This window comes from Sabethes cyaneus, chromosome 3 (assembly GCF_943734655.1).
Source record: "Sabethes cyaneus chromosome 3, idSabCyanKW18_F2, whole genome shotgun sequence".
In the NCBI taxonomy this organism is placed as follows: Eukaryota; Metazoa; Arthropoda; class Insecta; order Diptera; family Culicidae; genus Sabethes; species Sabethes cyaneus.
In genome coordinates, this window is record NC_071355.1 from 240,954,845 (window position 1) to 240,976,868 (window position 22,024).

General features: G+C 42.7%; 2 protein-coding genes across 2 annotated transcripts; both read right to left on the reverse strand.

Moving 5' to 3' along the window:
* Nucleotides 1-7,797: 7,797 nt before the first annotated feature.
* On the reverse strand, nucleotides 7,798-9,000 carry LOC128740967 (acetylcholine receptor subunit alpha-like 1). The gene is made up of 4 exons (XM_053836543.1): nucleotides 8,983-9,000; nucleotides 8,557-8,880; nucleotides 8,183-8,504; nucleotides 7,798-8,123 (listed from the first exon to the last, which is right to left on the reverse strand). Exons 1-4 carry the CDS (start codon nucleotides 8,998-9,000, stop codon nucleotides 7,798-7,800), a joined length of 990 nt encoding a protein of 329 aa, XP_053692518.1.
* Nucleotides 8,964-21,081, reverse strand: LOC128742014 (neuronal acetylcholine receptor subunit non-alpha-2-like). Its single transcript, XM_053838188.1, has 7 exons — nucleotides 20,897-21,081; nucleotides 20,159-20,279; nucleotides 20,001-20,070; nucleotides 9,898-10,227; nucleotides 9,513-9,834; nucleotides 9,278-9,447; nucleotides 8,964-9,219 (listed from the first exon to the last, which is right to left on the reverse strand). The coding sequence occupies exons 1-7, from the start codon at nucleotides 20,967-20,969 to the stop codon at nucleotides 9,013-9,015; spliced, it is 1,293 nt and encodes a 430-aa protein (XP_053694163.1). The 5' UTR covers nucleotides 20,970-21,081; the 3' UTR covers nucleotides 8,964-9,012.
* Between the last annotated feature and the right edge of the window lie 943 nt (nucleotides 21,082-22,024).

Genomic DNA, 22,024 nt, shown 5'->3' on the forward strand with positions numbered 1-22,024 from the left:
GGAATATGCGCGGCAGCTGGAAGCAGCGCTACCAACGGAAGAGCAACTTGGCGCAGCAACTCTTGAAGATGGTTGGAAAGGCATTAAGACCGCCATCGGTAGCACTGCTCTAGCGGCACTAGGTACAATGAATCCGAACCGAAAAAACGATTGGTTCGACGGCGAATGCGAGCAATTAGTGCAGGAGAAGAATGCAGCACGTGCGAGAATGCTGCAACACCGTACGAGGGCGAATGTGGATCGATATAAACAAGCACGGAACAGGCAAAACTCGGTCTTCCGGAGGAAAAAGCGCCAACAGGAAGATCGAGATCGCGAGGCGATGGAAGAACTGTACCGTGCTAACGATAAACGGAGGTTCTACGAGAAGTTAAACCGTTCGCGCAAAGGCTATGTGCCGCAGGCCGATATGTGTCGAGACTCAAACGGTAATCTTCTCACGAACGAACGTGAGGTGATCGAGAGGTGTAAGCAGTATTATGACGAGCACCTTAACAGCGATGTAGCTGAACATGGAGGTGACGATATGGCAATAGATCTTGGAGCACGTGCAGAAGACGACAGAATACCAGCCCCTGACCTCCAGGAGGTAGCAGAACAGATCGGTCGGCTGAAGAACAATAAAGCGGCTGGGGCTGATCAGCTACCCGGCGAGCTGCTGAAATACGGTGGTGACGCACTGGCTAGAGCGCTGCACTGGGTCATTGTCAAGATTTGGGAGGATGAGCTACTATCGGAGGAGTGGACGGAAGGCACCGTGTGCCCGATCTACAAAAAGGGCGACAAGTTGGATTGTTGCAATTACCGCGCAATCACACTGTTGAACGCCGCCTACAAGGTACTCTCCCAACTTTAACTTGACTTCAAATCGGCGTACGACACGATCGATCGAGATCAGCTATGGCAGATTGTGCACTACTGCGGATTTCCGGATAAACTAACGCGATTGGTCAAGGCGACGATGGATCGAGTAATGTGTGTTGTTCGAGTATCAGGGGCAGTCTCGAGTCCCTTTGGATCTCGAAGAGGGTTACGGCAAGGTGATGGGCTTTCATGTTTGCTGTTTAACATCGCTTTGGAGGGTGTGATAAGAAGAGCGGGTATAGACACGAGTGGCACGATATTCACGAAGTCCGTCCAGCTTCTTGGTTTCGCTGACGACGTTGACATCATTACACGTACCTTTGAGAGGATGGCGGAAACGTACATCGGACTGAAAGCTGAAGCCAAACGCATTGGACTTGGAGCCAAACGGATTGGTCATTAATGTATCGAAAACAAAATACATGAAAGGAAGAGGTTCTAAAGAAGTGAATGCTGACCTCCCTCCCCGGATTCATTTAGACGGTGATGAAATCGAGGTGGTAGAAGAGTTCGTTTATCTGGGCTCACTGGCTACCGCAAACAACGACACCAGCAAAGAAATACAAAGACTCCGTAGGACGCTACGATTGAACAAAACTCGCCACCGCACGAAGTTAACAATCTACAAGACGCTGATTAAACCGGTAGTCCTTTACGGCCATGAGACATGGACTATGCTCGTGGAGGACCAACGCGCCCTTAGTGTTTTCGAACGGAAGGTGTTGCGCACCATCTACGGCGGAGTACAAATGGAAGACGGAACGTGGAGGAGGCGAATGAACCATGAATTGCATCAGCTGCTTAGGGAACCACCCATCGCTCACACCGCAAAAATCGGTCGCCTGCGATGGGCTGGGAATGTCGTGAGGATGTCGGACAAACATTAGTATTGCGGTAAAAAGCGGAAGAGAGGAGATACGAAGAGAATCTCTCATTGTCACATACGTCTATTTGAAAAATCACGAAATATTTATCACGGAATCGATCTGTGCTGCCTAGCGAAAACACCAGGCAATCAAATTTGTAGCGTGCAGTTCATAGAATCGCCTAAATGTTGTTCTCGAAAAAATAATGCTAGAACTTTTTCGAGCAACTTTGAACAAAGTCACACACAACAATACTCGATGAGCAAATTAGATTTAATGATGACAGGTGGTGGTGAGGGACCGAGCTTTAATTTCATATCTTTAGTCCTTTTCTTAAGTATCTTCCAACGATGCTGTGATTTTTCTGCTTGTAAGTATGGCTTGGTTTGGAAGTGCCGCAAAAATTGAAGCGAAGGACACATTATCGAAAGCGCCTTCAATATCAAGGAAAACACAAAGTGCCATTTCTTAATATTTGAACGATTTCTCAATTAACGTCACAAGCCAGTGCAGTGCAGTTTTCGTAGATTTACCGTGTTGACATGCATGTTGATTACCATGCGACGAAGTGTTCTTTAAAATTCAACTTGCGAAGCGTTGATGCCAGACTTATTGGTCGGAAAGCCTTGCATTTTTTTTCTCTTTTTTAACTCCCTTAGGTATGCCTTTAGGTGTCTGGGGTGTCTGCCTACTTTCCACCAATTCTCGGGAATATGTCCCAAAGTGAAACTGGCTCGAAAAAAAAAGCGCGGATATTATAACGCTGTCCATTTTTTGTAAGAAAACGGGTAGAATATTATCCGGATCTTGGTTCAAAAGAGTAGAGTGCCCGTTTGATCGAAGCCTTCGTAAAAAATCGGCACGCAGGCAAAGCCGAGTCGTTTGGCTCATTATATAACAACACATTCCATAGCAGTGAGACCTAATTTCATCTATATTTGCTTAACACTTCACACTCCTGATTAAAATAAAAGAGGAAAGGAACAAATGGAAATCATGCCAATATTTCTGAACAGCCAATTGTGTTGTATATAGCCAGGGATTGTCCACTAAGATTTTTAACATTTTTTCTAGTTATCACCAAGCGCGAGGCCCTGCTGTAGCCAGGACAGGTTTGCCGGCCTGAATGCCGGCTCTGCACGCAAGCCTGTGGCCTTGTTGTTTAGATTTGACGAAAGCAAACGTTTTGAAAACATGTCGAACATGTGCGAATTCTGAACATCCAGATTGTAGAAGAGGAAATTGGCTCGACAGTATCAACAAAAATGGTCTATTTTGAGTGCTGGAGAGAGATAACTTGCATATGAGCTATATTGCCAAAGCTGCTGAACTAGAGGAAACGTATGTAGTTTTTTTGGTTTTTTCAATTTGCCCGGTCAACTTAACCGTCTACCGACGCTTGATCAGTTTTTGGATGTTCAGATTAAGGAAGGTCATTCCAGCGGGGGTACACGGTAAAGCTAACCAGGGAGAGTGTAAGAAGAGGTAAAGTTAGCCGCTGAAGAAAGGTAGGAACAAAACGTTAAAAATTTTACTTAGGGTTAGTCCTAAAAATTTAGAAGAGAGAGAAAACGTTTCGATGTCTTAACATTGACGTGAATGGTCATTCGACCGTATTACGCAGTTGCAACCATATATCTATGCAGGTTATGGGGACAGTGATGCGCTTGTTAGCGATCGGTTTTTGAGATTTGGCGACGAATTCCCGTTATAAGTACTGCGCACTAGCTGTTTGATCACCCGCCCAGTTAGCTTCGGGGTACGATGCTGGTCTAACAAGCCAGTCGTTGTGAGCTCGAATCTCGGTTGGGAGGTGCTGCTATAGAGTCAGTAGGATCGTTGCACTAGCCCCGTAATTGCTCTGTACTTTAATAGACGGCTGCGAAATCTGTCGATAAAGAAGGGTCAAGTTCTCAACAGGACGCTCATACCCATCGCGTTGCCTTTTTTTAGTTAGTTTGATTTTGAGGGTTGGTAGGTGAGTGCGACTCGATGGTTGAAAGTTTCTGTCGACTACCGCGAACGACTACGTTGTACTGATATCCACGAAGTCATCTGGAGATCACCTGACCAACGAACATTGAACCAAATCCACCATATTCACATCGATGTCCGATTTTTCTCGAATATCACCAACATACGCTCCCTACGGACTGCGGATATCGACTCGGATCATTACCTAGTAGCAGTATATTTGCGCTCAAAACTATCGACGGGTTATGCCTCGGGACAATGCCGCCCTCTTCGGTAAAACATTCGGCAATTTGACAACCTGCGAGCTGCCGAGAACTACGAGAGCGTGCTGGATGAAATTCTACCTACCTCTGTGGAGCTCGGTGCTGCAACCCTCGAAGACAGATGGTCGCTCGGCGGAGCTAGGTGAATAAACCTTGAGTGTACAATTGGTTTGACGGGGAAAGCGATGAAAAAGAAAAAAGAGCTTGGAAAAACTATCTTAGTATTGCCACGAGAGAGAATTTGATCAACTATCAATGAGCGTGGATTAAGTTTACAACCATCTGTGGAGTAAAAAGCACTAGAAAGAGGACAGAGATCGTGAAGAACTAGAACAACTATTCCGGGCTAGTGAGACGCGCAAGACGAGAAGGTGAACCAATTTGTTAAAGGATACACACCGAAGCCGTATATGGGGACGAGGAGGGAAACCTGGCAAAACTCTACAAAAAAAAGCAAAGAACCACTAATAAAGACAGAGGAGAAACTAGAAGGAGAAGGAGAAAAAAACTGTAATTACCGCGCTTTTACGCTGGTTAACGCCACCTACAAGGTGCAATTCCAGATTTAGTCGCGTCATTTATGACCCAATACCAAGAAAATTGGTAATGCAGTATCAGGCGGTCGTTATGGGGACCTGTGTCGAGAGTACAACCTGCCCACGCATAATATTTTTGTGAATTTTAGGGCAGCATACGATACAGTCGAACGCGAACAGCTATGGCAGATAATGCACTAAAACAGTTTTCCAGACAAACTGACGCGGCTTATCAAAACTATCCTGGAGCGAGTGATGTGCTACGTGCGCGTTTCGGGAGCACTCTCGAGTCCCTTCGAATCGCGCAGAGGGTAGCTGCAAGAGGATTCACTATCCTGTATACTGCCCATAAATGGAGGACAGTCACATCTGCAAAAACGTGCAACTACGAAAAACGCTGTTGAAGCCACGACAATTTTTCTTCAATATTGAATCGTTTTTAGAAACAAATCGTCCAAATCGTCATAAAATCACTTGAATGTACATAACATAATTTGTTCCAAAACTTAGAAAAACTGCCGAAGTTACTGATATGCGCTTATTTGTGCTTGAATAAGCAAGAATAAATACATAACAGTCACAGCATGCCTTGATCCTTGCGTTGTCGGTGACTCGGCAGTATTTTCAAGACCATCTGTCGTTGTTTTGATAATTCACGTGCTCGTTCAATTCAATTGTTCAAAATGTCCTTTTTGACTCAAATCTCTTCCTGTGACTGTGAGAATAGGGCGCGTGAGAGAAGTAAGCTGAGGTGAGGTGACTGTGAGATTCGGGCCCTTTGGCTTTGCACTGACGGCAGAACAGTTCTTCACAACGGGCAAACCGGTATTCGGGATTTTTCCAACACTTTAGTTTCCAATTTTTGTACGGAATAAATAGGGGAACTGTGGGTCAAAGCGGCCAGTGAAATATTCAACAAAAACTGTTTTCCAATGTGTATTTTGAATATTAAAAATGGTCCGAAAAAATGAAATTTTTTAGTACTGCGGGTGAAACGGACAATGTGTGGGGGTGAGATGGACAGGTATTCTAAATCGCCACAACTGAGAGTATATTATTATTTTTGACCATTAACAAATTGAATACGTAAAATATGGTGGTGTAGCGTGTAAAAAGTGAAGGGGGCAGTCCCCCCTCCCTACCATGAGTGGCAGTCAATCGAAAATTGTTTGACAGCGGTAATATGAACAAGCATTCTAAAACCTATTTCATGCCTGGCTGTTGCTAATTTGTTTGAAGTCCACATTTGCCGGTAAATTTTCATTTATATGCATGACATATTAATAAGAAGCAAAATCAATAATTTTATTATAATATGTTCACTGACCATCTTACCCACACTAGCAATTGTCCATTTCACCCCATCATTATACATTTTTTGAAGCGTTCACAATTTTTCATATGCAAATAAAATTATCTATTTTTTCAATGCAGACGTTACTTGAGAAGGTATTAAATCGAAATACTTCATGTTATGGGTAACATTTTAGAATTAAGCCACTCAAAAAGCTTAATTTTGATGGCAAAAAAGTTACATCCAAAAAACGTAGAATCACTTCCGATTTTCAGTTTTTCTGTACGTTATCAAAATTTGAAAGTCCTAAATAATAATGGGAACGTTCAAACATCATGCGATAGCAAGATTGTAACATGTGACCATGTCCCATAGTAACTGTAAATAGAAGACAAAATTGTATTTTGTTTTGCATGTTAGGAGGTAGGAAATAATTGTTAATTTTTAAAATAAAATTCCCTCTCGAGACGCCGCGGTTACCAATGGCTCCATTATACCGACCGAACGGGAGCAGAGAGATCGCGTAACGCTTGGGAGTTCAGCTGAAGCCCGCAAGAGGGAGTTGCCAGCGGACAGCAACTGGGGAAGGTTTTTTTGTATTCGGGCAAGCAAGGCGATCGAACGTACCGTAAAGTCCGCTCCATGAATCGGTTTGGAGTTTTACATGCGGTTTCCACGTGGCGGTAAAAAGCGGTTATAGATCCCATCGTCGGTGGATCGAGAAGATTTAATTCCGCTAATCCGTGCCACAATACCCGTCCGTGCAAGTGAGAGATTCATGTGACAGAAAATCGCACCAGAATACGCGGTTTTCACCAGTGTCCTGTGAAGTGCTTAAAAAAACCACCCTCCCGTCGTCGATCCCGGTCCGAGCCACCGCGGTTTTTACTAGTGTCCGGTGAAGTGCCAATAAAACTACTCTCCCGGCGTCGTCCCCGGTCCGAGCCACTAGGAGCCGCCAAGCGTCCGGGGAAAGTTGCTCCGTTTATTTTCGATCAGTTAGGCAGCCCCCTGGGATATGGTAAGTCTGCAATGCTCTAATCTAGCCGTAAGTGAACTTTACTTACAAGATGGTTGGATGCCCATCAAAATATTTATGAATTTTAATGCTTAACTGGTAGAATTAACCACCTGTCCGTCTTACCCACCTTGTTCGTCTTACCCACAGTTCCCCTACACTAATTCGTACGACGTTGGATAGGTTAAAATCATGTGCCAGAATAGCGGGTCCTCAACCGCTGTCGTGACATTAGATGGGCTGAAGCAAGAGGATGCACTCTGTAACCTGCTATTCAATATTGCCTTGGAAGGTGCAATATGAAGAGCAAACGAGGAACGGAACGGGACTATCATCGGATCTAATGTGCTTCTAGGTTTCGCGGATGTCATCATTATCATTGAGATCAACCTCAGAGCGGCGGAAGATTGGAAACAGCAACATTGGGACTCACTATTAAGATGGAGTTGCATGGGGAATAATATGAAGTAATAGATGAATAAATACATGCAGTTTGGTATGCCCGTGGCATGCATCGACGACGTTTGCCGCGAAGTAAAACGACGAATGGCAACCGTGAATAGGGCTTTCTAGCTAAAGTCTCGTAGTTTGCAAATTCACACAAAACTGATGCTCTATAAAGCACTAATTTTCCCAGGGGCTCTTTACGGAAGTTAATCATGAACGCTAAAGGAAGCTGATCGACGAGTACTTGTGATCGGAAAATGGTCGGATGAACCGCGAACTGTATAAAGTCTACAAATTATAAAAATCTTAAAAAAAATGGTAATTTGTAGTTTTTTGCATTCGAGTAACTTTTATTAAAAAAGCGTTGAATAATATTTATTTTTATCATTATTATTACAATGAATTGTAGCAAATTAATTCAAATGAAAACGTGGAAATCCTAACACCGTAGGTATTTGCCATATAACGATATGCTTCGGGAAGGCTTATGCTGAACACACACTCATTGCTTAAGCGACTACATACGAAGCTGTTTTTACAGGCTGTAGTAGATAATAGAGATGATAAAGATAATCAAGTAGATAACGAAAATCAAACGATCAATCAGGGTGGCTGCACGGAACCAGTCGTACTGTTTTGGATCGCCAATGTTCTCCCCACCGGAAGCTTCTTTGTCCTCGTCCGACGGAATGGTTCCACTGCTGCTGCTAACACCTAACACCGAACCCAAACAGCCGTCCACTTGCGATTTGAGAACCCTTGGCACTGGTTGGAAGTGCTTGGTACGAGCCATTCTCAGGACGATCACCGAAATGATGGTGCTAATGGCAACCAAATACAAGGTGGTACTGAAAAAGTTCACTGAAACGGAAGGACGGGTAAGTGAATGATCATCACTCAAACAATGGAGATTACCGTACCGATCAACGGAGTGTTTCCGGACATGGCTGGTAACTGCTGAGCAAAATAAATGAGGAAAATCGTTACAATCAGAATGATGACGGCATTGAGAATGATTTTTTCGCCACAGTGAGGAGGTAACCAGAACACCGACAGCGATAGGAGCATAATTACGAAGGCCGGACTAATGACGATGGCCTTGTGGGTCGATGTGTGCCGTTGGAGGGTGACGTTGTACTGAATGTCGATGTAGGGCTCCGTACAGCACTTGTAATAGACTATGTTGCGATCGGTGGTAACTTTCCGAATGCTCCACTCGTTGTTGGCCACCGAGATGTCGATCTGAAAAAGATGAGCATTACAGTTGCGGCACTATTCGACTGTACCACCGTACCTCCGGATTTTCGCTGGCAGTAAGGTTAAGCTTAAAACCGTCGTACGTCCAAGAGCCAATCTTCAGGAAGCACGTTTGATAATCGAAGGGCCACAGGCGAAGGTTCAGCTCGCAGAACCCGTGATAGTCGGTCGGTGGAACCCAGAGCACCTTTCCGTTGTGATAGATTAGGACGTTCGTTTTGCCGTAGTGGAGGTTGTCCGAACCGCGAGCGTTGTTGTACAGGACCAAGTCCGGCCGCCAAACACTGTCCGGGTTCGTGCGGATCAGGTCCAGGTTTCCGTAGTCAGCCGGATTCCATTTGAGTTTATCGTCCGTCCAGTCCTGTTGATTTAAGAAATCGATAAGTTTATATTATGTTTAAAGAAAAATAGCTTATGTTTTGAAAAACAGTTTCAGTTAGCCTATATTCGTTTTATTAGTTGCAATCGAACTAGAAAACATAGTTTGATAATTCTAATTTAAGTAGCAAGCCGCCATAACACTGTACAAAAACACGTAAATAATAAAGCAAATGCGCTCTAGTGCTAAGGCGAATCTAATCCAGTCTTTTTGGTACGAAGCATTCGTCACTGCCGTTGATTCTCCGGTAGAGGAACAGGGTTCACGTCCCACGTTTTCCGATTTCAACTCTTCATTCCAGTCATCCTCCTCTGTTACAGACTGAAATAAAAAAAAAAATTAAGTCTTCTCAGCTTCTTGAGGTTTTCTTCACTTATACTTTAGTATCTTTTCCATTCCAAACAAGCAAATGTACTCCGGGTAGAACTAGGAACGCTTTAACGTACGGATGCACGGGTTTTCTGTGGTGCGCCTTAACCATGTGTACGGTAATCACCGAAGCGATCAAGCTAAAGGCGATCAAGTACAAACTATTGCTGAAAAACAGTACTGAAAAAATCGCATAAAAAATTAATGTAGTCAATGTTTTTGCCAAAATGCTGACAGAATCTAACCCACGAGCGGTGTTCTTGTAGCCAACAGTGGAAGGTGCATCGTGAAATATACCAGAAAAGCACAAACGATAGCTGCATTGATAGAGTTGAGAAGAATTTTCTCCCCAAAGCCAGGAGGAAGCCAAAAGCTTGCCAGGCTGAGCAGGATCAGCACAACAGCCGGCACGATCACTGTACTGTGGAAAATTTTCACCATCCTACGAGCTACAACACCATACTGCACACCCACGAAATTCGAATGATCTTCCTCCATCGGATTTGCGTAGTATTCGGTGACTAGGTCGATTATTTTCCAGCTAGGGTTGTTACGGTACGATTGGACCTCAAAAATAATGAAAAAGTTAATTTCATTCCGGTATAATATAGTTATTCAGTAAATAGCAACCATTTCACCGGGCAGGACGTTAAGCTGAATCGAATCTTCCTGTTGAAGAACCGATTTCCCGAGCACTATCGAACAGTGCTGCGAATCAAACGGCCAGCGACGCAAGTTCATCTCGCAGTACGTCTTCAAATTGACCCGTACGGTGCAGCTGTGGTTTCCCCGGTTGTCCACTCGCACCTTGGTGGCGGAATAGTACGTCGTTCCGGCTGATTCGAGCGTCGTCGAGTGGATGTTCAGTTCGGCATCCCAAAGGTAGTAGCTTGGGATCAGCAGCGAGTCCAGTCCGCCGTAATCCGAGGGTGTCCATTGCATGCGCAGATCAAGCCAGTTCTGGAAACGATGAAAACCGGTTAAAAGCTTGCAAATGGATAAACACTGATGTGATTGAATTCTTTGTGATCATGCCTTTTCACTTCTGATTCGAGCATTACATGCATTATGACATGCTTTCAAAATAGTGACAATAAAGGCACTCACTTGATCCTGGTAGGCACGACTGATATGCACCTGGAGACTTCAGTTTGGTTATTTTTGAACTTGAAAATGGAGCACTTAGTAAAAGCGACTAAATTCGTATCGTATTGGTTGCCTCATAAAATACCACATTGCTTTAAAGCAAACGCAAAATATAAAATATATTTTAAAACATAACAAAATTCAAAACAGAATATGATCAATTACCGACGAGCAAGGAACCTGAGGATTGAAAAGCGCCAAGGATTAAAAAACAAATATGTCGAGCTAATGACACGCGAAAGTTTTACAAGGTGAACGAAACTCGCATGGGACACATACCCAAACCTGACATGTGTAGGGAGGAGGGAGGGAAGCAGATCACAAACGAGCGCGAGGTGATCCACAGGTAAAAGCAGTTCTTTGTTGAACAAAAAGGGTGATCGGCTGGTGAACGTCGCCTTTCAAGGTACTTTCCCAGATCTTGTTACGCTGGCTGGTCGTCACCGATAGCACAAAGTGATATCAGGCGGGCTTCATGGAGGCTCACGTCACTACGGACCAAATTTTTATCATGCGAGAGATCTTGCAAAGATGTCATTGTGCCCACGCGTTACATCACATTATTGACTTCAAAGCAGCGTACGATGCAGTTGATCAAGACCAGCTATGGTAAACAATGCACGAACACGGTTTTCCGGTCAAACTGCCGTGACTAATTAGAGCTACACTGGTTCGAATGATGTGTTTCGTGCGTTCCTCGAGGACATTCTGTAATCCCTTTGAGAAGCGACGAAGGCTGAGACCAGGGGTGACATTGCGCATCTCGTTTCGAGTGATTTTCGTTCGTTTCGACCACGTTAAACAAATGGGCGTCTCGAACGAAAATCACTCGAAACGTGATGCGCAATGTCACCCCAGGTCTTATCCTGCATACTGTTTAACATCGCTCTTGACGGAGTGATTCGACAAGCGGGCATCGAAACGAGAGGGTAGCCAAAGTTAGCGAAACAACAAACAACGAGACTCTACGTGAGCTGTTCGAAGCTGCTGAGCCAGTTGTACCTCTCGACGATAATCATACAGCGATGAATGTAACGTTAAACCAGAGCTTGCCCCATTCGAAGATACTCCAGTTGAACCGTGTTTGGATTTTCGCAGAACCCATTTTGATTCTTTGAGCAATATCATGTCTCAAATCGACTGGCGATCCTCCTGTTGGCGATATTATCGTCTACTTTAACGATGTTGTTAATAATGCACTAGTTCATTGCACTTCTCCCCGCAGACCGGAAATCTTCTGGTCGTTCGTTAACAGCCCAGAGATTAAGTTAACGATTGCCCAAAGATATGTTTTTGGGAGATATTCATTATAGCATAATGCTAGAAAAATGTGCTTTTTTACCGAACATTTTCACTACAATTTCCGTGATTCCGTTGCTACAGCTGCGCAAATCAATAAAGCGTTAGACAACACTCCTGAGCAGGTCTTGAATTACAGTCTATCCGCAATTACTAATCGTCATATTGAAACTGCTGTTAAAAATCTCAAATGATCATTGGAATTCGGCCATGTGTTTTGAAAAAATGCGCTGCTGTATTTTTGCGTCCATTATGCCTGCTGTTTCCGCTAACCTTTAAGCCACACTACAATGAAATAATTGCTATAATGAAATAATTGTAATAGCCAGCTCGGGGGAATTTTGGTATCTTATTTGGCTTCGATCACTGTATTGTCCGTTGGTTGGTTGGTTTTATTCTTGAAACTAACTCAATGGTTTGTGTGTAATATAGAATTAAATATAAACATATTCATATGTCCAATCGTAGTAGGCATGCCCAGGAAAGTCGACATGAAGCTTAACAGTTGTCGACTTAACACGTGGAAGGTTACCAAGCAACCGTTGGCTCTGGTCTGAATAAAGGCCCAAAAAGAAAGCTGCGTCAACGCATCCGTCAGCGTCAGTTTGACAGCAAACCCATGGAAAAACTGTCAGAATAACGCTGACGGACGCGTTGATGCAGCATCCTGTTTGGCCCTTAACACTCAGTTCTCAATTTTTACTCGACCGGTCAACACGTGCTTTTCCTTAGTACAATTCCATCACAATTCTATCACAGCACTTCTAATAACTGTATAGGATTTTTGACTTTGTACTATTTCATTGCTTTTGTTGGTACTAGGTCACTGTAAGTTGACCGTTCGGCTTGAGGTCCTCTTTTCAAATATTGTTTTTGAAAGTTGAGTGTAACTTAAATAAGTATTTAGCGATAGGTCATTACCCTACGCCGACGGTTAACGCCCTCGCCAAGTACATAAGCCGAGCCTTCCACCTGATTATTTCTACTTTCATCTGACATTCATCCTGTCATCAGCGCGGCCCTCATTTGCATCCATTTTCTCCAGGTGACAGGCTGCGTGCCTAGAGTGGATTTGCTAATTTATAGCTTCTTGGGTGGTTGGGTGGTACGCCGGGAGAAAAACCATCAACAAACAAACATTTCCGGCTTCAACATTTTACATAAAATTAAATGAATTAAAACACGAAATCTCAATAACCTGCTAAGCGAAGGCTACCAACGCTTACATGTATTTTTTCTTCAATTTTGATTTTAATTTTGATTTTAATTTTTGATTTTACTTTTATTTAATTTGACTCATTATCTAGGCTTCACGGATTTATTATTAACAATTTTGTTCCAAATTTGATCTTTTTGTATGGACGGCAACACTCGCGGCCTCTGGCCGTCTCGCCCTAAATCATCTAGTTTTTAGTGGTATTGTTATTGACTAATGTTTTATGGAAGAATCTAAAATTTCTCGAGCTCGATTACATTTTGAATTATGCAAAAAAATTTGTTTAATTTGTATGAGAGCCACCACCCCTTCCAGAGGGGAAAGGGGCCACAAATTGCCATAGAAAAAAACTTGCGTCCAAAAACCTCCATATGCCACATTCGGTTCCATTTGCTTGATTAACCGTCGAGTTGTGAGAAAAAAATCCTACGCATATGGTCCAATCTCAATCGTTACAGTGGGGTCAATCCCGGCGTAGTGGTTAGCATTCATGCCTCTCACGCCGAGGACCCGGGTTCAAATCCCAACCCCTCAGAAGTCACGAATGACCTAAGTGTTAAAGTTACTATAATCTAACAAAAAAAATTTCCAACACAGATATCAAATTTGCCTAGGTTTAATCGTCTCGCAGTAAAGAATTTGCGATCTGTTGGGACAACGAGCTTGTGTCATTTTTCCTCGCACACTTCCCTAACACAGACATCAAATTGGACTAGGTCTAATCGCATTCGTAAAAAATCTGTTGGCACAAGGGGGCTTTGTCACTCTTTCTGGCCAGCTACCTACCAGCTACCTTCCTGAAAGATGTAGTCCTACGTCAAAAAACATGATAAAGTTGATTATTTTTATCCGCCAATTTAAAGCTCTAGAACCGTTCTACAATTCGTTCTTTGACGAGAAACGCCTATCTCTTTTAATTTCGTCGCAATTTAATTTTAAACGTGTCGTATTGGGTATTGAATTGGTATCTGAAAACTGCGTGAATTCATATGTCACGCATGGCACACTAGATCACCGCGTGTGATGGACGCGAAACGATGCGTATGACAAAACAACAACAAAACCAAATTCCCGTGTTTTTGTGGAACGTTTCTGAAAACGATTGCAGCATTACATTGTATTCTCCGGAAGCACTTGCGGACATTCATCTTTGCTATAGCTTCGCTAATTGTGTAGCAACGGCAGCCCAGCAGGAGATATCTAGATGGTCGTAGATTTCCCGACCGTCGGCTACCTAATGCAAGTAAGTAAATATAAATCCAGAAGTATTCGTTTTGTTACACAATGCTTTGAGGTAAGGGACCTTTACGGCAATGCACCGTCGCTTCCGAGAAGGAACGTTGTTTTCAACGAGCCTTCGAGGAGAGGCAACATCAGCAAGTGGCGTTAGAGATTGACCACGAAATTTTACGGATTGTGGAGAATGATCCCACGACAAGCACAAGGCGAGTTGCGGCACAGCTCTCCGTGTCACTGAAAGGTGTGGCGCTTGCTGAATCGGGAAAAAATGCATCCTCTCCACACGCTACAGGTTTTTTTCCATGTTGGGTATTTTTATCACTGCGACCATTTGTTTGATCTATTGTGATATATCCCCCATTTTACTATAGCTATGTTGTCAAGATGACGCACCACTATTAGAAGCGACCGTCATTGTTTGACTAATAGCATTTGTCCAGTCTGGTAATACATTTCGGATAAAGTACACTACCGTACTGGGAATTGTTCTCCAAATATCAAAGGGTTCTAACAGCCCTCTGTCGAAGAACCTTAATCTTTTATTAAAAATTGCCGGACATCGGCATAACAGGTGTTCCGAGTCTTCCTTTTCTATGCCACAGAAGCGACATATATCATCTTGAAGTTTTCCCATTTGCTTCAGATGATAGCGGCTCGGACAATGTCCTGTTATTAGACCAGTATAGATGCTTAGATCTTTCTTTGAAAGCTCCAGTATTTTGCGAGTCATAGAAATGTTTGGAGAGATAAATCGTTTCGACTGCCTAGCATTGAAGGTGTTATTCCAATTTGATTCCACTTTCCTACATTCCCATGCCTTCAGCTCCATTTTTAAAACAGAAGCAGATAGGCCGCAAAAGGGCTCAGGTCCTATAAATTGATGAGAAGATCCGAATCTTGCAAGCGCATCAGCCCTTTCATTTCCATCAATTCCACAGTGACCTGGGACCCAATATAAGTTGACTTGGTTACGGCAAGATAATTTTTGGAGTGATTGAATACATTCCCAGACGTGTTTTGATGTGCATGTCGCCGACTTTAAAGCATTTAGAGCTGCTTGACTATCGGACATGATGCATATATTTGAATGTCTATAGTTTCTGCGCAAGCACACAGTAGAACACTCTAGAATTGCTTGAATTTCAGCTTGGAACACAGTTGGCCATCTACCCATAGAAATTGACATGTCTATTCCTGGGCCAGTTACTCCTGCTCCCACTTGGTTGTCCATTTTTGAACCATCTGTGTAAAAAACCGTCGAGCCTTGGCGAAGATCGGGACCACCGTCTTCCCAGGAATCACGCCTAGGCTCAAATACACGAAAAATTCGGTCAAAGTTGTATTTTTTCGCCATCCAGTCTTCATTATTGATTACCAGAGGATTAATACTAATAGTCTTTAGAATACTGAGATGACCTGTAAGATCACCATCAAAGAGGTTCATAGATCTTTTGATCCGCAGAGCACTCTTTTCAGCTTCTAATTGTATGAACTGATGCAGTGGAAGCATATAAAGTAAAGCATCCAATGCCTTCGACGGTGTACTTCTCATTGCACCTGTTATTGAGAGAGTGGCTAGCCTTTGAAGTCTTTCTAGCTTTTTCTGAGAAGCTTTCTCTTTTGTTTTTGGCCACCAGACCAACGAGGCATAGGTAATCCTGGGTTTCACAATAGCCGAATAGATCCACTGGATCATCTTCGGTTTCAGTCCCCATTGCTTACCAAAAGTTCTTTTACATATCCATAGAGCATTTGTAGCTTTGTTTACAGCTTGCTCTAGATGTGTATTCCAATTGAGTTGTCTGTCAAGAAAGGTTTAAGAGCTGCTGCCTTCGGATAAACCTAAGCGGCTTGACTTTTGCAGGATTATGCAAGCAAAAGTGGAGGCGAACTCTCATTCTATGAAAAACATACTGTGGACCGATGAGAGTATATTTACACGCGCTGGGTTCTTCAATACGCATAACGATCACACGTGCGCTATTGAAAACCCAAGGGTGGTAAAGGAAATGAGACCACAACGCAGGTTTTCCGTCAATGTATGGGTCGGTATAATTGATCGCAAGATATATTTTCGAAGAAACTCTGAATGGTGTCAAGAATGTAGAGTTTTTAGAAAACCATCTTCCCATTCTACGGATGGCGCTCCGCCGCATTCAACATTATTTGAATGACACTTTTCAAGAACCGTGGATTGGTCGGAATGGGCCTACTACTTGGCCCCCAAGGAGTCCGAATTTGACCCCTATGGATTCTTTCCTATGGGGGTATCTCAGGCAAGACGTTTATTCCGTGCCAATCGATTCACGCGAGCAACTTATTGAAAGAATTTTTACTGTTGCACAAAACGCACAAAATAAATTGTTGGAGATCAATCTTGCGGAGTATGTTAAACGAAGAATTGCCATTTGTGCTCTTAAAAATGGAGGACACTTCGAATAATTTTTGAAATAAAATATTGGACAGAATTAAACATTATTTTAATTTATCACAAAAACAGTTTTCTGGAAAACATGCCGAGTCTGCTTTGAGCTGTCGTCGCGATCGGATGTGTTCGTCGTGGGTGCTAGTAGAACAGCTATTGTCGTCGCGTAGTTGTATTTACCGTTATACCCATTGTCTGTACGCGCAGATTGTGTAATGTGCTATTGTATGTGCGTTATGCCGGCTTTCTATCGCTCTGTCCGGTTTCGACTTGCTCGGTCCGGTTTCAAGTTGCTTTGGTGTGTGCCTATTGTTCCTACTGATGATTCCGCTGAGGAATGATCGTGTCAGCGCTATCCTATATGCATGAGTTGTTCGATGCTGTTGTTTCCCCGTGGTCATCGTATTCTGTATCCTGATCCTGTTTTCAAGCTAAGTTACATAGATATTTTAAACAAATAATTTTCAAAAGCTGTCATCTTTCGAAACCCTATTTAAAATTCGTAGATGGCCAGCGCATGTATTCGCGCCCGACGAATCGGTCGAGTTATAGCAAATTTTTATTGTGTTTGGCTTTATGGCGCGTTCTGTTATTTTTTGTCGTCGTGTGCATTTACCGTTACGTATATTGTTTGTTTGGGCGTTCTTGTTGGATCGTGTACGGTTCGGTTTCGAGTTGGCGCGTGTGAGCTTGCCGTTAATCCTAAAAGTTTTTCTTATAAATTTACGGCTATAGTGGAAGTAAAGCTTACGTTTCGAAACATAGAAAGTATCGACACTCAATTATCAAAAATTTCGTTTGTTCGTTGAATATGCAAATCGGATAATTCATTGAAAGAAGTATTTCCTTTGGTGCTGATTTTCGGTAGTGGCGTGCGCATAAAAAAAGTTATGTCTGAAAGGATATTTTTCGGTTCGCAGACACTTTTCGTGGTAATATTATTTTGAAAACTTTCCGGCGTTCCCGGGCATTCTATATCCGATAAATCGAACACACTCAATGTTTAATATTCAATTTTTGAACGAATTCTGATATTCACAATGAGGTTCTGTTCGTGATAAAAAACAAAGCTGATGCGTGCATTATCGGCGAAGCAGGCGAATAGTGTATGTTCATGAGGGATGTTCATCGATTCAAATGATCACATTTTCGCGAATTCCCAATCACTGCCCTCTACGAATGACGATGGTAACTTTTAGGTTTTATATGTGCCATCACTCTCGCATCGCAGCCACACTGACATCGTTGCATGAGGTCATACAACAACATCACACGTATACATTCTTTCAGATGGTTGCGATCACTAACACTTATAACCAGTGGTGGTTTTCTTGGGATAGGAGATGGCGTTAGTAGTATCGTCCTTTGCTGTGTATATCAAGGGCATGGTGTGTTGCTATCTCTTTCTCATGTAGGAGTGAACAGAGCAACTTTCAAATGGTCCTTGGTAAAGGGGAATTCCCAGCAAATTTTTTGGTTCCTGTCAAAATTAACATTTTGGTACCTATGCGTGGGACATCGGAAATGTATGAATTTGACAGCCACTTCACCCCGTAGATGTATATGCGAACCTTCTACTATGCTCAGTCTGGTTCTGGTGTCTTTGCTGAATCTGTACGTGGCTACACTTTCAAGGATATTTTTTCATGAACATGAACTTGTATATCCCTTGGTCCCTCCTTTCGCCCATTTATTGTACTTTCGAAAGCTTATTGCAGGGTTTTTATATCGTGGATATGAAAATATAGCAAAACTCCCTACGGCCGGCTGTTTGGAGTTCAATTTGCTACTAATAATGGCAATATGTATCGGTAAGGGCCCAACAATATTTCGGCTGTTGGTTTAAACTTCTCCAAACATAAATCTGTCGACATAACTAAATTATCTTAAACAAGCTTTCGAAACGGCCGGCTCAATAAAGGTCGAATATAAGAATAACGCTAAAAAATAAATATAAAAAATACATAATAATATCTTTATAAAAAACAACCGATCACATCACTTATCAAGGTGAATCTCGATCCAACGAAACCTACCTTACTAACAAAATTCAACTCCTTCCTGTAATCTTTGCTGGGATGCAGAGGTTAACACGGTCCCTAAAGCAACAAAGATTACACTAACACTCCTTCCCCAATCCCACCTGATTGCAAGGACGTGGCCGGCGCAGTTATTGATCCTTCATATATCGAGTCACTGAATTTTGCACAGTGAGAATGACCGGTCACTCCCAACCACATTCGTTTGATTCATTGTGCAATTTCACTGATTCGGATCAATCGCTGAGTGCAACCATTGATATGTGCAATCAGTCTAAGCTAAGCTAAGCTAAAACAGTTTTCTGGAAAACATGCCGAAGGTTTATTTAAAATAAGTTTTCTACTTAATCTATTCACTTCATTTATCAGAACATCACCAGCTCGCGTTTGGCTGACAACGTTCAATGTCTAAAGCCAAGACTCCTGCTCAACTGCTGTTGATGCTGTTTTTTTATAAGCGTCGTTCCGTGATCCATCAGTTTTCAGATACCAATTCCACACCCAACACGATACGTTTAAAATTAAATTGCGACGAAGTTAAAAGAGATAGGCGTAGACAATGTACAAAACACTTATTAGACAGGTAGTTCTTTATGAACTTAGAGCAGTGACGCTGCTCACGGAGGACATACACGCTTTTACCGTGTTCGAGCGGAAGGTGCTGCGGACGATATTTGACGGAGTTAAAGGTGAAAGCAGAGTGTGGCGGAGATGTATGAATCACGAGCACCGCTTGGAGAGATTTCCATTGTACATCTGGTGAAAGTCGGTAGGCTACGGTGGTTGTAAGAATGCTGGATGGTAGTGCGACGAAAATGGTACTCTTGGACAACCTCACTGGTACCAGAAGTAGAGGAGTTCAACGTACGAAATGGCTCAATAAGTTCGAAAGTGATTTACGACCTCTGAGACATCTGGGTAATTGTCGATGAGTGGCCCAAGGTCGAATTGAATGGAGACGATCGCTTGAAATAGACCGAGCCATTGCGGCTCTATACTGCTAAAATCTACATCATTTTTTATATTTCATTATTTTTTTACCAAATTTGACAACTTTCCCGAAAATCTTCTCTATTTTTATAATTCCTACACCTACAGGCCTGGTGAATGACCAACTGGTTAAAACCACATTAAAATAAACAAAAAGTTAGTGACCATATGTCGCATTGTCACGGAAAAAAACTGGAAGGATTTGAAATTTTGTGCGGTGAACATCTAAATGGAATAGACTTCAGTATATCCCATGCTAATCTCAAGAAACAATTTGGGTTTTACTGCACCCTTATGACGGTTTTTATGATTAAAACTGTAATTCTTGTCACGATACTCACGATTACAATGTGTTTTAGGAAAATCACTTTATTCTTACCATTTTCACCCATCCGTAGACAGAAAATATCGATGTTTCCTCGTCAATGTCTACGTGCCGGATGGTCATCCTTGGAGATAAAAATAAGCAAAGAAACATTCAGTGCACTTTACTGAATCACTGAAGATAATCAACCAAAACCATCTTCAGTCACTCACTTCAAATCAACCGATGTCACGTTGTAGTGCTGCGTCGGTCGTAGGTTGCGATCATAATTGGCCAGCAGATCTTTCTTCAGCTTATCGACCCACGTTTGGGTCACTATCGGCCGACTGTCGCCTGGAAGTGCAAAACAAACACTTGCATTACATTTACTACTGCACTGCACTGGCTTGGTCTGGAGGCACATGGAACTGGAATTTTTACGCTGCTGTGACCCCGACTCTTTTTTATCAATTGGTTCACACATGCTTTACTATGTATACTAGGGGCTACAGCCAGCAGTCCAATCCAATCCTGTGGTGTGTTATCGATATGACCTCGCTTTGTAATTTATGTGACAGATCTCATGGGATTGTGATAAATATATGCACTAGCAAACGATCATGCCACGGATGCAGGATGTCGGTTTTTCTTCTTCCTCACAAGCAATCTTCTTCAAAGATAAACTTCCATTGAGGTGCTCTTGGAGCATATTTCATAATGGCTTTTAAAGTTAAAATTAATTCATTGTCACGATTTGCTTTGTTATTTCTTATAATAAATTCACACTCATTTTATTCACCATACTAAGATTCATAGCGCATCCGGTTAGTAGTAAAACAAAAAAAATAACATTTTGTCGCATTCCACAGCTAAAAATAGTTAGAGCATGATAAGAGCTTCATAGGTTCTTTCTCGAATGCACTTGTTTTCCATCCTCAGAATGTCACCAAGTATACAGCATCCCAACTTACTGGTATCATCGCTGTAGCAGACCTTCGCCAAACAAATGATCACCGCCAGGGTTAGACAGTGACCTTTACCCATTATTGCGTATTATCTAAGTAACAACACTATTGCTAACTTTACACTCTTATCACTGCTAGCACTGGTACTCTTTCACTAGTACTTCCGCTCACAACTTTGACCGAACTTTGCTGACCGACTGCCGAACGAGAACTGAAGCTGACCAACCTCCGGGAGGAAGTTTTTATAATTCATTTCTCCCAGTAATGTGCACATCCATTGACGATAAAAAAAATTCTCATTTGCATGCCGACTGATTAGGGCTGATGCTGGGATGTTCGGGACGCCCGCCCGACGCGCACCGAGACAGCTTGGTGCTGCTGCTGCTGGCGCTGCGTACAAACGTACAAAAAAGTTAGGTATTATGCTCAGTAGGCGCGAACTGTGTCGGTTCACCGAATTAGTCTGACGTGAGTGACGTTTTCAAGTCAACCGAATTTATTTTGAATGGACGTTATTTTTGGCTCCGCACCATTTGAGACGATTGGGAGAAACGGCTTTTTTCATCACGTGATACCAGACCAGACTCAATCGCTTGTTAAGGAGAAGTTTATCGAATTAAGACGAAGTGGAGTCGTTAGTGGCTACTTTTGGGAAGATTATCAATGCATAGGAAGTGTTATTTAATACAGGAGAGAATGTAGATGCGGACAATTACGGGTGAAATTCGTCGACGTTTGTGATATTGACTTCCACAAAGGATCAATTGCGCGAAACCAAATGAAACGAATAAAGTCTATGAGCAGAACATAGAAAATTTGGCAAAGTTTCATATGCCATAAAACTGTATTAAAAAGAAGATGCTACTAGTATCCATCCGCCACGAAACAAGAGTCGATTTTGTAACCCACCAACTACTTTGTGGTGACACTTGGCGTATCAACAGCCTACCGGTTGGCCGACCTTACTTACATACGGATGCGTGTCGTTTTAGACTAATTGATTTACGGCACTGGTACTTTGTCCACTTAGCGGGCCGTCCATAATTTAATAGAGCCAGTATCGCTGTTTGTGTCCCGACACCAATCAAGATTTATATTACATAATCAGCCGTGCCGCCACCGACTGACAGGCGA

Coding starts and splice junctions, on each gene's coding strand:
- LOC128740967 (XM_053836543.1), bottom strand. Junction 8,505..8,556: donor CTGCCAGCGAAAATCCGGAG/GTACGGTGGTAC, acceptor CATCTTTTTCAG/ATCGACATCTCGGTGGCCAA. Junction 8,124..8,182: donor CGGAAACACTCCGTTGATCG/GTACGGTAATCT, acceptor CTTCCGTTTCAG/TGAACTTTTTCAGTACCACC.
- LOC128742014 (XM_053838188.1), bottom strand. CDS start 20,969: ATGGGTAAAGGTCACTGTCTAACCCTGGCGGTGATCATTTGTTTGGCG. Junction 10,228..20,000: donor TCTACGGATGGGTGAAAATG/GTAAGAATAAAG, acceptor CATCGTTTCCAG/AACTGGCTTGATCTGCGCAT. Junction 9,835..9,897: donor ACGTCCTGCCCGGTGAAATG/GTTGCTATTTAC, acceptor ATTATTTTTGAG/GTCCAATCGTACCGTAACAA.